Source organism: Ylistrum balloti, unplaced genomic scaffold (genome assembly GCF_031769215.1).
Source record: "Ylistrum balloti isolate Yb309-2 unplaced genomic scaffold, AGI_CSIRO_Ybal_v1 Utg370566, whole genome shotgun sequence".
Lineage (NCBI taxonomy): Eukaryota > Metazoa > Mollusca > Bivalvia > Pectinida > Pectinidae > Ylistrum > Ylistrum balloti.
In genome coordinates this window covers 692,342-708,326 of record NW_026782355.1, presented here as the reverse complement: position 1 = coordinate 708,326, position 15,985 = coordinate 692,342, and the positions used below count along the sequence as shown (strand labels likewise).

At 37.2% G+C, this 15,985-nt stretch overlaps 1 protein-coding gene across 1 annotated transcript; it reads left to right on the top strand.

Moving 5' to 3' along the window:
• Positions 1-4,727: 4,727 nt before the first annotated feature.
• Positions 4,728-15,764, top strand: LOC132556369 (titin-like). Its single transcript, XM_060220776.1, has 3 exons — positions 4,728-5,411; positions 14,892-15,176; positions 15,498-15,764. The coding sequence occupies exons 1-3, from the start codon at positions 5,324-5,326 to the stop codon at positions 15,677-15,679; spliced, it is 555 nt and encodes a 184-aa protein (XP_060076759.1). The 5' UTR covers positions 4,728-5,323; the 3' UTR covers positions 15,680-15,764.
• The last annotated feature ends 221 nt before the right edge of the window (positions 15,765-15,985 follow it).

Here is a 15,985-nt window from a genome sequence, read left to right as displayed (position 1 = left end):
AAGGACGGAATGCTTATCACTGGATAAGGGGGAGATAAATTTGTACAAGGACAGGAATGCTTATTACAGGATAAGGGGTAGAATAATTTGTACAAGGACGGAATGCTTATCACTGGATAAGGGGGAGATTATTTTGTACAAGGATTGTTTATTAATGGATATTATAATGACATATTTTAGATACTTGAGATTGGCGTGCATTATTCTTTCCTCTTGTGATAGAATCAAGTCGGTGAATGGACAGCAAGCAACGAGGCTTGAAAAATTAGCTGGTTTATCCAGACACTATCATATTTTATTTTCATAACGTAAATAATTGTAGAGCATTTGGTATAGAAAAGGTACGTTTTTTGGGGGGTAATTAATAGAATATGCTTCAATTAAAGGGAAATAACTCGTATAACAAAGGAGGGGACACAACTCTTGAGTTATACGCAAATAATGTGAAATAATACGTGTTCGTTGATATATATCTCGATAAAAACAATGAATCTAAACAAATAGCACAGCTGGGTCGATGAAACACGCTGAACATCATCTTTACCTACAAAATATCCTTTATAACCATTCATAAAAAATGTAAAATTCAAACTTGTATTGGACAGCGCTATACACACAACATTAATTATATTCAATGGACTAGAGAAACTGCAGGGGAAAGCTGAGAGTGGAAGAAGAAGATAGAACATCTGAAGATGCCAAGGAGACTTGCAAGGCGGGGAACATGACATTGACAACACTTCGTCGCACGCGGCTTGGGGCATTGCTTCTCCCTACAACATTCTGTGTCTGCGCACTGTTTGAGTGCTCGTCGAGGCATCACTTCCTTGACTCGTTTAGAATAGAGTGTCACGATTTTCAAACGATCAGGAAAACATACTTTGCTAGCAACTTGCTTATAAATTATATTTACGTAATTATACGGGGTTTCTTTAAAGCTACAATTCATACTTTTGTTTTTTGTTTTGTTTTTGTTTTTTTTAAAGAAGGGGAAAATGAAAACCAAAGATGTCGCTTTCAAGTCAGGATACATAGGCTTTTTAATTTCATTTCATTAGATTTTCTGAATTTTGCGAGTCTTGGACAAGCTGAAAATTGAAACTTGACGAGTTCCGTAAATCCCGCATAACATGAAATCAATTATGAGGCTATTTATCATATAACTCAGGAAAGTTATATTTTGACAGGTTTTAATATTAAAATATTGCGGACAAATCCAGACATTAATTTTGTTTCGCCATTTTCAGTTGATGACGTAACGTCATTGCCCATTATTATAACATCAAAATAGATTCTGAATGGTACAAACAGGATATGGGACTAGTACACTTCACGATTGAGATTCTAACATTTATTTCGATTAATTTTGATTTTCCCCAGTTGTCTCCTAGGTTTCAAAATTTAGACTCTTAGCGTGAACGACGAGTCCTAGAAGGACGAAGCAGCTTTATGATTATAATACAAAGCAAATGCTTTACTTACTTTTACAATACAATTCGGAGAAATACCGCGTGGTTCGGTGAGGTAAGTACACTGCAGTATGAAGTAGCATGTAACACAATACAGTATATGATAATACATTTGGTAATTGTTTACCGAGTGAAAGCTAGGGCCATTTTAGTCGGGAGTGTCCTGGTGTGGCTCGTCACAACTTCACTGAACAACACACCGGAGGCCATTTGCATGCCACCTAAAGCCTTTTTTTAAGGAACTGGGACTAAACCACGTGAGCACATGTACAGATTGGACCGTTTCTATGCCTTCTGATAAACATTAACAGCCACAGGAAGCAGCGTCGAACTACGTACCTCGATTCTTCACCCGAGGTTCCACAGGACCGTATTACATGTAGTGAGTTACGCAGGAGAAGTCCGAAATGATCTAGTTCTTGTTTCGGTGACCTAAATCTATCTGAATTTTTGTCATCTTAAACTTGTAAGCGGTGGTGGTTTTGTTGACGACGTGAACTCCTATTTTTTGTTTGCAGGAGATTATGTGCCTGTTTAGAAAGTATAGGTAACCCTATTAATCAAGATAAAATACAAGATATTTTGAAATATGCCGCACTTTGTAAATCACCTGGTATCGAGAATATGTTGAACGAATTTTTTGTAAAATTTAAAGAAGTATTTATTCTGATACTTTCAAACTTATTCAATGATATTCTTGATTAAGGAGAATTTCCATCCAGTCGGTCAAAAGGTATGATTTTTCCATTAATGGGGAAAGGTGATCCTAATGACACTAATAATAATACAGGGATAAGTTATTTGTCCAAATTATTTATACGTACAATGTATTTTAAACAATAGTTATTCAAATGGTCTGAGCGGTTTAAATTGATGACTGATGCCCAATTCGGCTTTAAGCCTGCTCACGGCATCAATGACGCAATATTTGGCCGACATGGTATCGTAAAAATGTACTTGCAAAAAGACATTTAAGCTATACTGCTGTTTTGTGGATTATCGCTAGGCTTTTTGATAGTATGAACAGAAATAAATTGTTATTGAAATTGTGTCGAAGTGGAATAAGAGGAAAGTTTTTTTATAATTTGAAGTGCGTGGATGATGGTTTAAAATTATGTGAGAAACACAAGTCGTAGCTGTTTTTTACACGCACACAAGGCGTGATGCAAGATGAAGAGTTATCTCCCATTATTCGTATTGGATAAACGATCTTGGAAAATCGGTTTATTTGTTGTATGGTACACTGTTTCTAAGAGATATTTGTTGTATGGTACACTGTTTCTAAGAGATATTTGTTGTATGGTACACTGTTTCTAAGAGATATTTGTTGTATGGTACACTGTTTCTAAGAGATATTTGTTGTATGGTACACTGTTTCTAAGAGATATTTCGCGTTTTTTCTATTGATATATCTTGATGATAGTTTTTTCTCAGTGGCAGCTTCTGGTTTTACAGGAGATGTTTTTTTTTTTTTTGAAAAATGAAAAAAGAAGTTGTTGATGACTTTAATTTCCTTTGTGTGGCATTGGACTTTAACGACAGATTTACTAAAACTCAGTTTACTACTGTCAATCAAGGACGTATTTCTGAAAGTTTGTAAAAATCTAGGCTTAAATGAAATTGAATGTTTATGATGTCTGTGTTTCATCTGTACTTAATTACAGCTGTGATGTCTGGAGTTTTATCCAGGCTGATCAGATAGAAAAAGTACTAACCGACTTTTTGAAAAAAAAAATCTTGAGTGTTAAATTTTATGATATAATACGAGTTGGGTCGTTTGCCTCTGCATATTAACTGGAACTACCGAATACTTTAATATTGGTTGAAATTAATAAAGACTAATAATTGTGTATTGAAGTCACTAAAAGAAGATATGATTGAATGTAACAGAAACCGTAACCGTAAAAAAAACAAAAACAAAAACGAAAACAAAAAATTTTACAGTCGTCAACTGGTTTTGGGGATGTGTGGTTAAATCATAGAGTTGAAAACGGACGGAGAAGTATTTTTTCTTCATTTTTATCAATAACCGCCATGTCGATAATTTTGTTCAAGTGCGGAATGAGTAACTATGTTATCTGTATAAATTCGAAGACTCGTTTACTTCACAACACTATTTAACAAAATCTATTTCAGACATTTATCTTCTACTCATTTCTAAATGTCGACTATCTTCTCATCAGCAGCGATTAACAGAAGATAGATATCAAAATACGTCACAGAAATGAACTTTGTTATCTAGGCTATTATTTACAACCAAGTTTATTTTTACGTTCAATATTTAAAACCTGATGTGTATTGTTTAATTGTCATGCATATTCTGCCAATTACCTCCTGTAAAATGATTTTGTCCGGCACTGTTCAAATTGTACTCTTATGTCAGCCGTCCGCCAGTCTGCCAGTTTTGTCTATTTCATATAACAACTTAATATTTAGGATGTGTTATAAAAGCCTTATATTGTACATGTGCATTGTATTCTTATGTATTTCATAGTTTTAGTGTTGAGCTGTAAGGCTTAAAGTGAATACAATACCATACAGAACAATTACAATACAAAATGATAAAATACAGTACACAATACACAATACAATACACGATACAATACACAATACAATATAATACAATACACAATACACTATACAATATAATACAATACAATACACAATACAATACACAATACAATACAATACACAATACAATATAATACAATACAATACGCAATACAGTACACAATACACAATACATAATACAATACAATACACAATACAATACACAATACAGTACACAATACGCAATACAATACATAATACAATACAATACACAATACAGTACACAATACGCAATACAGTACACAATACAATACACAATACAATACACAATACAATACAATCCACAATACACAATACAATACGCAATACAATATAATACAATACAGTACACAATACAATACACAACACAGTACACAATACAATACAACACAATACAATACACAATACAATACACAACACAATACAAAATACAATAGAATACAGAATACAACACAAAATACAATACAATACAGAATACAATATATAATACAATACCAATACACAATACAATACACAATACAATGCAATACAATACACAATACAATATATAATATACAATACAATACACAATACAATACAATACAATACAATACCAATACAATACCAATACAATACAATACAATACAATACCAATACAATGTAATACACAATACAATACAATACAATACACAATACAGTACAATACACAATACAATACAATACACAATACAATACAATACACAATACAATACAATGTAATACACAATACAATACATAATACACAATACAATACACAATATAACACAATACAATACAATACACAATACAATACCAATACAATGCAATACAATACAATACAATACACATAACAATACAATTCATTCTATTTGGTTTATTTTGTCTAAAGTTCCTTATCACATACCATAGAACTTATGTCGCACAGACCAAACATTGACTCAAACAGCCGAACTGTCACAACGCTGTAAATCGTTATTATTCCAGTTCAATGCTACATGCTATCGTGAGAGTGGGAACGTCGGTGGAGCACGACGCTCGGCCAAGGTTCACACGTCACTCAACCGTGCCTACTAGATCAGTGCAGACGTGCTGTGTGTTGTGCTGTTTGTATACACGGCTGTACTACTGTACCATAAATATCCTGGTTGTATGGAATTGTGAACTAAAATGATAGTTACTGTGTACCGGAAACGTTAGGTATTCTAAGGCGATAAACCATGTCGGGAGTACCGTTTTCACCTCGGAGGAATTAGACACTCGTCATCATCATGCTCATCCAAGGAATCATCTCTCTCCTCATCTCCGAGATCATCTGTCTCGTTTCATGTGCCGTATCGAATGATATCTCACCAAATGGTAACGTATCAATGTTTTTCACTATAGATGTTTAACATATTTATGAAGAAATATCCGAGTGGTTGTTTTTACAGATAGAGCAGAATGGAAAACAAAAACAGATCGATATGGCAGTAGGGAAGCTTCTTAGAAGTGTTGGTCTACGCTGTATGATGGAGCCAGTAGGCATTCTGAACAATTACATGTTATATATTTATAGTAGCTAGGGAAGTACCACTATATCGATATAATGGTTCGGTCAATACACTCGACAAGTCATACAACGACTACAGTAATGTGAGTTCAGAATTTAAATCTGGTAAAAGAGATTAAAATGTATTGTAATGTTTTTAGACTTTCGTTTTAACTTCTAAATCTGGTTAAATATATGTGTTGGTGTTCATTGACTTTAAATTCGTAAAGAAGGTCGACATGACTCATGGCTGTAAATTCCGGAGCTTATCTGTCCCCTGTCCTTGTATCTACCGACTGGGAGGTTAGAAAGGCCCCGCACTGACATTGTCACCAACTGTATCTGATCGGATGGCTTACTGTGTGCTATTTAAAATGTACTTTACAGCACACGTTATAACAATACCTAGCTAAAGATTATTGAAGTGAGGGACACGAAAAATGGATTTAGGACGTGTATGTAAACAAAGCATCTGTTGATGTTCATAATTTGGACCCGAGTCGACAGTCGCCATAATCTCAATGAGATTGTTTTGTTAAATAGAGTGGATCGGTATCATTTATTTCTTCTTGTGTTCTCTTATGTTTAGTTTTCTTGGTTTAACCTCATTGTATTAATTGCTGACAATAAGCAATGGCTGTGACATCGAACTTTGGTGACGATGACATAAATGTCAGCATGACGTGTAAATCACACGCAGTTATTCCATCAGTTCTGCCTTATAACCAATATACGCAAATATAAAAAAAATATAGATATTTCTAAAGCTTGGCGTAACGTCATGTCTTCAATAAAGTGTTCTTCTGGGTTTTAGGAACATTAGCCATGTGTTTGTATTTGGTGGTAATTAAAATGGGTTTTGGTAAATATCTCGTGAGTGATAGGTATTAAATGTTCTGACATATGTTCTAGATTACTCCCTCGTCATGATTCTTACCACACTTTAGCTAGTTTGCTGTGTGTGTGTTTTATATTCAGATACAGGTTTAGTGTACGATACCCGTTTTTTTTTCTGTGTACTGATGTCCCGATAACATAGACCGGATAGTTAGATGTCTTCTCCGGAACGTCCCAGGTGTCAGAATAAGCATGTTTGGGACAATGGTCGACTATTTTAATCACCGCCTGGCACGATTCTGGGGTCAAAGATGATACGCCTATCATAATTAACCCTAGTGTTTAAAGGTCGGTCATCACGAAGATGACATTGTCCCCCTGTTCTGTTTAACATTTAAATGCACTCACAATTTCACAGTCTGTTTGATACTTTGATCGGTATCGTTTTACTCACGACATGCAACAGTAATTTTATACACGTACGATATCGCTGTTCTGTTGACAGCTTTGTGGGATATGGAGTCGTACTTATCATAAATATGTCAGTACAAGTACTTGTTTGAAATTCTTCTACAGAGACAACAACTGAGCTCAGCATAATTGTTTGTCAACATAACGGTTATTCATGGCCACACAGTAATGTGAAATGTCCATCAGAACGAACCAAGGCGTTATGGCCAATCTATTATGTGAATGGTTTGTTGCTGGGTTATCGCCCCTTGGACAGTCAGGTAATTATTGGGGACGATCTCAGGTTGCTGATGGTGACAACTTCACTTCATAACATACGGGAGGTCTATCACATGTCGTCCGACTGGATTAGGGTCAAGTGTCTCGACAAATAGTAACGGACCACCAACACAATAAGGACATACAGGACCTAACAGTTATCTTAACGGACCTCCAACACGATAAGGACATACAGGACCTAACAGTTATCTTAACGGACCACCAACACGATAAGGCCATACAGGACCATACCGTTATCTTAACGGACCACCAACACAACAAGGACATACAGGACCATACAGTTATCTTAACTGACCACCAACACGATAAGGACATACAGGACCTAACAGTTATCTTAACGGACCTCCAACACAACAAGGGCACACAGGATCTAACAGTTATCTTAACTGACCTCCAACACAACAAGGACATACAGGACCATACAGTTATCTTAACGGACCACCAACACAATAAGGACATACATGATTATACAAAAATCTTTAGGGACCCCAAAACAATGATGCCATACATTTTTATTTCGTTGGGAAAATGACCAGTTCTAACATATGCCGTAAGTGAATATTCATTCATAGAGCAGACTGTCAACGGAATGTGATATTATCAGTCGTCAATTATTCATATCCTACGAATCAGTGTTAATACAGTCACGTGATATTCTGAACACGCAATACCAGATGTCATAATATTCTTCAGTTGTAATTTGTTAATTTGGGAGTAGTATTGATTTTACATCGTGACATGTGTTCTTTGTTTGACGAAGTAGACTAACAGGTGCCGATCTCTGTAGAGTGTCTGTATGGAGTTCCCAAGGTGTTAGACCACAAAAGGTATCAACCGTCTGGTACTATTTCACTGCTGATAACGTTGTAAAAAATCGCGGGACATGATTCACTAAAGTGTCTATCTCTTATGTCATGTGTTCTACCTATTTCACTTACTGAAAGTGTGTTCTACTCTAGAATGATGCATGGTTTCTCAAAGAAGTATGTTTTCATAATATAGGATCCTATCAAGCGATCAGATGTTTATTTTTATTCCAGCAAGCTTTTGGCATTCTAGAAAGCGATCAGATGTTAATTTTTATTCCAGCAAGCTTTTTGGCATTCTAGAAAGCGATCAGATGTTTATTTTTATTCCAGCAAACTTTTGGCATTCTAGAATGAAACAATATATGACAAGATTCCTAAATCCCTCGATTATGAAACGGAAACGAATTTAAGATTCTTTTTATCACGTGATCGATTATTCGGGCACATACTATATAGAAAAAAGGATATTTCTGCATCAAGCTCAAGTCCTTTCGGATTTGATGTCTGTAGTCTCCGTTGTTACGTCACAATACAATCTATGGATATATGACGTCATTTCAGTATGCAAACCTGACGTAAAAATAATCTAGATCACACATGTTAAATACGAAAAAAGGTAAACATGTATGATTGTTCTATGCAAATGATCTAATTCTTGCACTGCACGGACCGTATGGCGCCACTCTTACAAACACGGAATTATACATATTTCAGAGAGATGTGTAAGTGTACACCTTGACAATCTAATAACAAAAAATGTGAATTTAACACAGTACGGCAACTGCTTCATACCACATCAATTCCATTTCTGTTAAAATGTGTAGGGACTTCCATTTCATTGTACAGAGTCAGAATATATACACAGGGATGTGTAATGCCCACTTTGGATAGGCCACTCTTGGTATATATTAGGGATATCTGAATAGCATGTCTGCTGAAGTCGTAAGTCTCGTTCTAGGGTATAGTAACGGGGACTGTTGTTTAGGCTGTCGATGTGGTGTCACGTTTCGTTTACAGAGCATTTATCGTCATTAACATCATTACATGGCGTGTTTTACATCTATCACAATTATCTGTCAGAACTTGGCAGGGAACACAAGTTTTTAGAGAAGATGTGACCAGCTCAGTGTTATGGTATTTGTGTAGAACCGTGGTATCGGTACTCTTAAGAGTTGCACACAGACAAGGATAATGTAGTACATGTAACTCTGAGACAAGTCAATAACTGCTATCTGGTCACTATGGCAGTACACCAAGCCTTACTCTGGTACTATTACATACTTAATTACTACTTAAGCTTCGTTTGTACTGCAACACAGAAAACGGTCAGGAATAACGGCTAGGTGAGTCAGACAGTTCTAAACAGATTCACGGGCGTACACTAAGCTTTAGTGTAATAGAAGGTTAGTCGTTTTCGGTTGGAAGCATGAACCTGCAATGGCAAAAAACGAAAAAAAAAACCGCATTACTGCCGGTTGCCACGACAAAGATCGAACCCAGGTCTACGGTGTATTATACTAAAAGGATAAAGAAACGCAGGGTGAACTTTAAACCAGAAATTAAGTATGATATCGGGCTTCATTTAAAACGAAATTTTGTATACTTACAGATAAATTAAAGCTTAAAAATTTCCAAAGTCTGTATTTTGCATCTGACAATTGGTTTAGAGGTAGTAACGATTAAATTTAATGGACCCATAGGATTTTGAAATTGAAATTGAACTAAGTCATCAATGTCTTGTATGTCCGCCGTTTGCTGTGGTCACGGCCCTTATTCTTCTGGTCATAGAGTTCATGAGAGCGTTAATCCGTCTTATGGGGATGTTGTCCCACTCTTCAATCAGAGCTCTGGTCAACTGCTCTCGAGCAGCAGGGGGTGGCTGGCGCTTTCGAACCTGTCTATCCAACTGGTCCCAAACATGCTCAATCGGGGACAAATCTGGGCTATATGGCGGTCAATCTAGTGGTTGAATGTTGTTGTTGGCCTGAAAGACTTGGCAAATCCTTGATACGTGGGGCCTAGCATTATCCTGCTGGAGGGTTAGATTATGCTGCTGTAAGAAAGGGATAACATGGGGTCGGAGGATCTCATCTCTATATTTAGCTGCTGTTAAATTGCCATCAGTAACAACCAATTGTGATTTTAACCCGTGTGAGATTCCTCCCCACACTATTACTGAACCGCCCCCAAACTTATCCCTCTCTACAACGCAAGCGTCCGTAAAACGTTCGCCACGACGTCGGTAGACACGTTGACGGCCGTCAGATCGATAAAGACAGAATCGAGACTCATCCGTGAAGAAAACTTGTTTCCACTGCCTCAGTGGAAACCGTCGTGGAGCATGTGCAGCGACCCTGACCATACGACGCTGACGTCGAGCAGGGGTAAGGTGTGGACCTACTTAGGGGCGACGTGCTCTTACACCAACTTCTCGTAATCGATTCCTTACAGTTTTTGAACTTATAGGACGCCCATGATTTTCACGAACATTAAGTGCACTCTCAACGGCAGTAAGGCGCCGATTACGCACATGAGAGACGACGATATAGCGCTCCTGACGTCGTGACGTTACGCGCGGACGTCCTGACCTAGGTCGATCGGCCAATCGCCCAGTTTCCCGAAGACGTCTTTCAAGACGTTCTATGGTGGGAACATTAACACCAAAGTGCCTAGCAACCTGATTTTGCAGCTGTCCTTGCATCAGCATCTGAATGGCCTGACCCCTCAGAACTTCTGTGAGTCGTGCCATTCTTAAAACGAATCAAATTCTCAATTAATTTTAGGGAAGCAGTTGGTCGGTATAAAGACTAACGAAGAGTGACTTGACCAACGCTGCATGAGACCAGAACAACACGGTGCACGAAATTATTGTTTTTTCCTTCCTCCACTTACCAGAGCTGCGCACTGTACCGTGACTAAATTTTCTATACATGACAAGGTGTAATATGACCTAATTACTCAATCCACAAAGTTTCACTTTATTTGGAGAACGCATTTTCAAAATATTGGAATAAATATTACCCTACGTTTCTTTATCCTTTCAGTATAATTTAGCATGCTCAGTCAGTTGAGCGACATAAATCGTATTTATATTGATTTGCTTTATCCCCTTAGTTCTTGAGATTTCCCAAATTTCAACCAGAGACTCTTAATACAACAACCTGTGGGAACAGGGAAAAACAATTCCTGCTGAGTGCCCGGACATGGATTGATCGTACTCGGGTCTCCGGTGTGATAATTAAATCCTGATCTGTCAGCTGAGTGATACATTCAACTATTTCCACGACACTGTCTTATTTTGTATTTTGATACAGAAGATGTGTCTGTATTTGTCATTAATTTGCGTTTGAGTTACAAGATGGTTTCAAATGTATTGTTGACGACACAGGCACTCGAGGCCAGGATATTATTTTCTAAACATTGAGTTTTGTTTTAGCACTCATGACTGACGTTATTTAAACGAAATATCAGCAGAATTCAAGTTTATGTGCCGGTTGACAAATCCGAGGCCCACGGTCATTAAAAATACACAAGGCAAGCAACTCCAGATTTTAAAAAATCGACCCCTCGCTTGGAAACTGGCTCAAAAAAAGTAGTCATGATAAGTTCCTTGTAAAACAATATGTATCCGTAGGTAGTGTGTATATTTACCTTTTATTTGGTGCATAACATTACAGGCAACGAGAAATTCACAATACGTACATGAGATTAACATCTCAATAACCGGAGATTTTATCGTCCATGTAATTATCTTTGACGGAAGTAACATGCCATTTCAAGGGCGGTCACTCCGACTTTTTGGGAGAGGAGTTCCGGATAGCACTATACCAGTGAACAGGTAAGAAAGGTTCCGATGTCATTACGCGCGTAACTTCAAAATAGATATTTTTATTTCTACAAATACATTTGCGGGGATGGAAAAATAATGGCTGGGCAAAGAAAGTCCACATTTGCCAACTCGGATACAATATCATGGTAAGGGATTATACAGAATGCATCAACTTTCAATCAAGCTGGCGGTAATGAGATTTTTTTTTCAAAAAAAAAAAAAAAATAAATAAAAAATAAGAAAAAAATCATGCAGATAATGAAAAAAGGGCGCAATTTATGAAAAATATCGTGGGGGAAATATATTAACTTAGAAATTGGAAATTAAATGATTTTTTCCATAGTGATTTTTGTCAAGTTATTGAGAATATTTGAAAAGAGGCGCAATTTATGAAAAATATCGTTCCTTAGATAAAGCCCTACACCGTTTGCAGCAAAAAAAATACATTGACCTTTATTCAAGGTCACTTTGGTCCAAAGTGTTGATTTTTTAAACGACTTATTCCGATTAACCAAAAGTCCAGGGAACATGATGTTTGTTAAAATGTTTCTTGGGTGAAGGGCAACAAAGTTTGAGAAAAGATATTACTTTGACATTATATTCAAGGTCATGGATAAACCCTTAAATAACATCTTCTGATAACCAAAAAGGCCTTGGGTCATGATATTTGGTCAGGAAGTCCATTGTATGGATGTTTGCCAAAACATACAGTACCTGTAGCAATACAAGCCCTTTGGGACTCTTGGTTAATAAGTAATATGTATTTCTTTTCAAATATTCTCAATAACTTGTAATATATTTCCCCCACGATATTTTTCATAAATTGCGCCCTTTTTTCATTATTTGCATGATTTTTTTCTTATTTATTTTTTTTTTTTTTTTGAAAAAAAAATTCTCATTACCGCCAGCTTGATTGAAAGTTGATGCATTCTGTATAATCCCTTACCATGATATTGTATCCGAGTTGGCAAATGTGGACTTTCTTTGCCCAGCCATTATTTTTCCATCCCCGCAAATGTATTTGTAGAAATAAAAATATCTATTTTGAAGTTACGCGCGTAATGACATCGGAACCTTTCTTACCTGTTCACTGGTATAGTGCTATCCGGAACTCCTCTCCCAAAAAGTCGGAGTGACAGCCCTTGAAATGGCATGTTACTTCCGTCAAAGATAATTACATGGACGATAAAATCTCCGGTTATTGAGATGTTAATCTCATGTACGTATTGTGAATTTCTCGTTGCCTGTAATGTTATGCACCAAATAAAAGGTAAATATACACACTACCTACGGATACATATTGTTTTACAAGGAACTTATCATAGCTACTTTTTTTGAGCCAGTTTCCAAGCGAGGGGTCGATTTTTTAAAATCTGGAGTTGCTTGCCTTGTGTATTTTTAATGACCGTGGGCCTCGGATTTGTCAACCGGCACATAAACTTGAATTCTGCTGATATTTCGTTTAAATAACGTCAGTCATGAGTGCTAAAACAAAAATCAATGTTTAAAAAATAATATCCTGGCCTCGAGTGTCTGTGGTTTGAGAATGGCGACACATCTATAACAGGAGAGTACACGGTGAAAAGTTATCTAGGGAACAGGTCGTGAACCGGGACCTGTGAAGAGGAAGAGTGTAACATGGCTGTAACGATTTACGTGTTATCAGTAGTGTATATCAAAATGTGTGTTCAACGCTTCACGTAGTTATACGTTATAGACAATTCTATCTGGGTTACAAAACACAACTGTTACAGCATTCCATTCTACAAAATTGATTAAACCCGGGCTATTAATACCGTTCCTGATGAACCGCCAAAAGTCAAAGAGACCGACCTTTTTACTCAGCATTAAGTACTCGACATTAACAGCAACTTGTTCTCGTGCTTACACGTGATCATTAGATCAGCATGATGATACCCCTTCTGATAACTAGACAATGTTATCTAGTGTTTTAGGAAGCTAAACGATATCTATTTCAAAGTAAATAGGTAACTATTTTGCGCTCACTATTTGAATGGAAGGCCTTTGAGAACAATCCATTATTTTTCAGTGTTATCTGATGTTTTACTAGCACATCCATGATAGCAATAACCATTTTATCCCCTCCCCTCCTCCACCCCCAATCTCTTCCTCACTCTTTCGGTCGGTCTTAATTAATATCCCGCAGTTGGCTAGAACCAAATGGCTTCGTTTACATTGCGTCAGTAAATGTATTACAAAGTCAATGCGAGAGTCATTGGCGGAAATTACAAATATTAAGAAGTTAACTGTATTAACCAGGCCCCAGCTTCTCAAACTGTTTTACCAGGCATCAGCTTCTCAAATTGTATTTACCAGGCCCCAGCTTCTCCAAGTGTATTTACCAGGCCCCAGCTTCTCCAAGTGTATTTACCAGGCCCCAGCTTCTCCAAGTGTATTTACCAGGTCCCAGCTTCTCCAAGTGTATTTACCAGGTCCCAGCTTCTCCAAGTGTATTTACCATGCCCCAGCTTCTCCAAGTGTATTTACCAGGCCCCAGCTGCTCCAAGTGTATTTACCAGGTCCCAGCTTCTCCAAGTGTATTTACCAGGCCCCAGCTTCTCCAAGTGTATTTACCAGGCCCCAGCTTCTCCAAGTGTATTTACCAGGCCCCAGCTACTCCAAGTGTATTTACCAGGCCCCAGCTTCTCCAAGTGTATTTACCAGGCCCCAGCTTCTCCAAGTGTATTTACCAGGTCCCAGCTTCTCCAAGTGTATTTACCAGGCCCCAGCTTCTCCAAGTCATTTTATAGATAACTGATCAGCAGTGAAAATTATCAAACAAAATCAGAAAGTTTATCATTATACGGCTGTAGATTTGATTAGGCCAGTCAGATTTATTTCTTTTAAGAGTTCATTTTGAAAGGACTTTTTCTAGTTGTAACAAGTTGGTTTTTTCTCTAACCCCTGGTTAACGCCAGGGATACAGAAGCTTTATTCACCTCGATGTATAACATATGAACACATAGACAATAAGTAAACACTGATGTTGCTATGCTGTCTGTGTGGGTTAACATAATTATCATTTGAAATCAATGTTCTAATCTGTCCTTTTTGTATTTTAGTGCCAAAAATCAACGTCCCTGGTTATTCCTACCTCGTACCATATGGACGATCAGTGATGCTGGAATGTCATGTGACCGGAATTAAACCAATCAAGATCAAGTGGTGGACACGAGGCAAACACGTGGTAGATGGTGATACATTTCACACCTCTCTCATAACTACTAATGGAGAAAGAGATACCCTGTTGCTATGGATACATTCATTGTCTGAAAGGGAAACTGGGACGTATATATGTTGTGGATCGAACGCTTTTGGAGAAGTAAGGGACAAGATTTATGTTAACGGTAAGTGGACTAGCGTGTGATATTTCTTTATCACTAAGCTGTATGTAGATCACAGACCATGTTAACTGACAACTTGGTGACAGAATATATGTCAACTGGTATGTTTGAATATAACGCCGATGTTTTTTTAGTGTTAATCGATATCGTTGTAAGAAAGATCATGTCTGACAATGGTACTGGTCAGTAGTTTGTGGACAACTTAGCCCATCATACACCTGTGGCAATGTTCCTTGTTCAAGAGTGATCATATAAGGGGAGATGGACGAGAACTGTTATCATCTCAGAATGAAAAAAAAACAACATTATATTGTATGATTGCAGGGTACGAAGACGAGGGTGTTCCGGGCGAGGAGGAGGACGTTGAGATTGGATACTTCACATCAGAAAATAGCGCACGCAGATGTTCAGTTTCTGGAGGCTTTGTATACCTTGCAACCGTTCTCGCCACTCTCAACATAACAACGACTTCATTTTTGTCTATCTTGTCGCGTCTTTTCTCATAGTGTCATTCTGTTTACTTTTGATGTTTTGTTTATTTTCTCTTTTTATTGTTATTTTGTTATTGGTGATTTGTATAATATAAAGAAATATAAAGAACAAAATATTCTTTTGGTTTTTATTTCCACAGCAGTACCGCGTATCGACCAAACTTAAACCACAGGTGGAAAACAAGACAAATGCTGTGGAATGGACCAATCGACCGTCCCTAACCACAACACTCATTACTGAAAGTGGATATCTAAACAAGCTGTGCTACAACTGTAGTTTAACATTTTGAAACACAAAATTATCCCATGTTACTGGCATAG

Excerpts from the sequence above, each read along its gene's own strand:
- LOC132556369 (XM_060220776.1), top strand. The coding sequence starts at position 5,324 with ATGCTCATCCAAGGAATCATCTCTCTCCTCATCTCCGAGATCATCTGT. Across the intron at positions 5,412-14,891 it reads GAATGATATCTCACCAAATG|TGCCAAAAATCAACGTCCCT; the intron begins GTAACGTATCAA and ends TTTGTATTTTAG. Across the intron at positions 15,177-15,497 it reads GGACAAGATTTATGTTAACG|GGTACGAAGACGAGGGTGTT; the intron begins GTAAGTGGACTA and ends GTATGATTGCAG.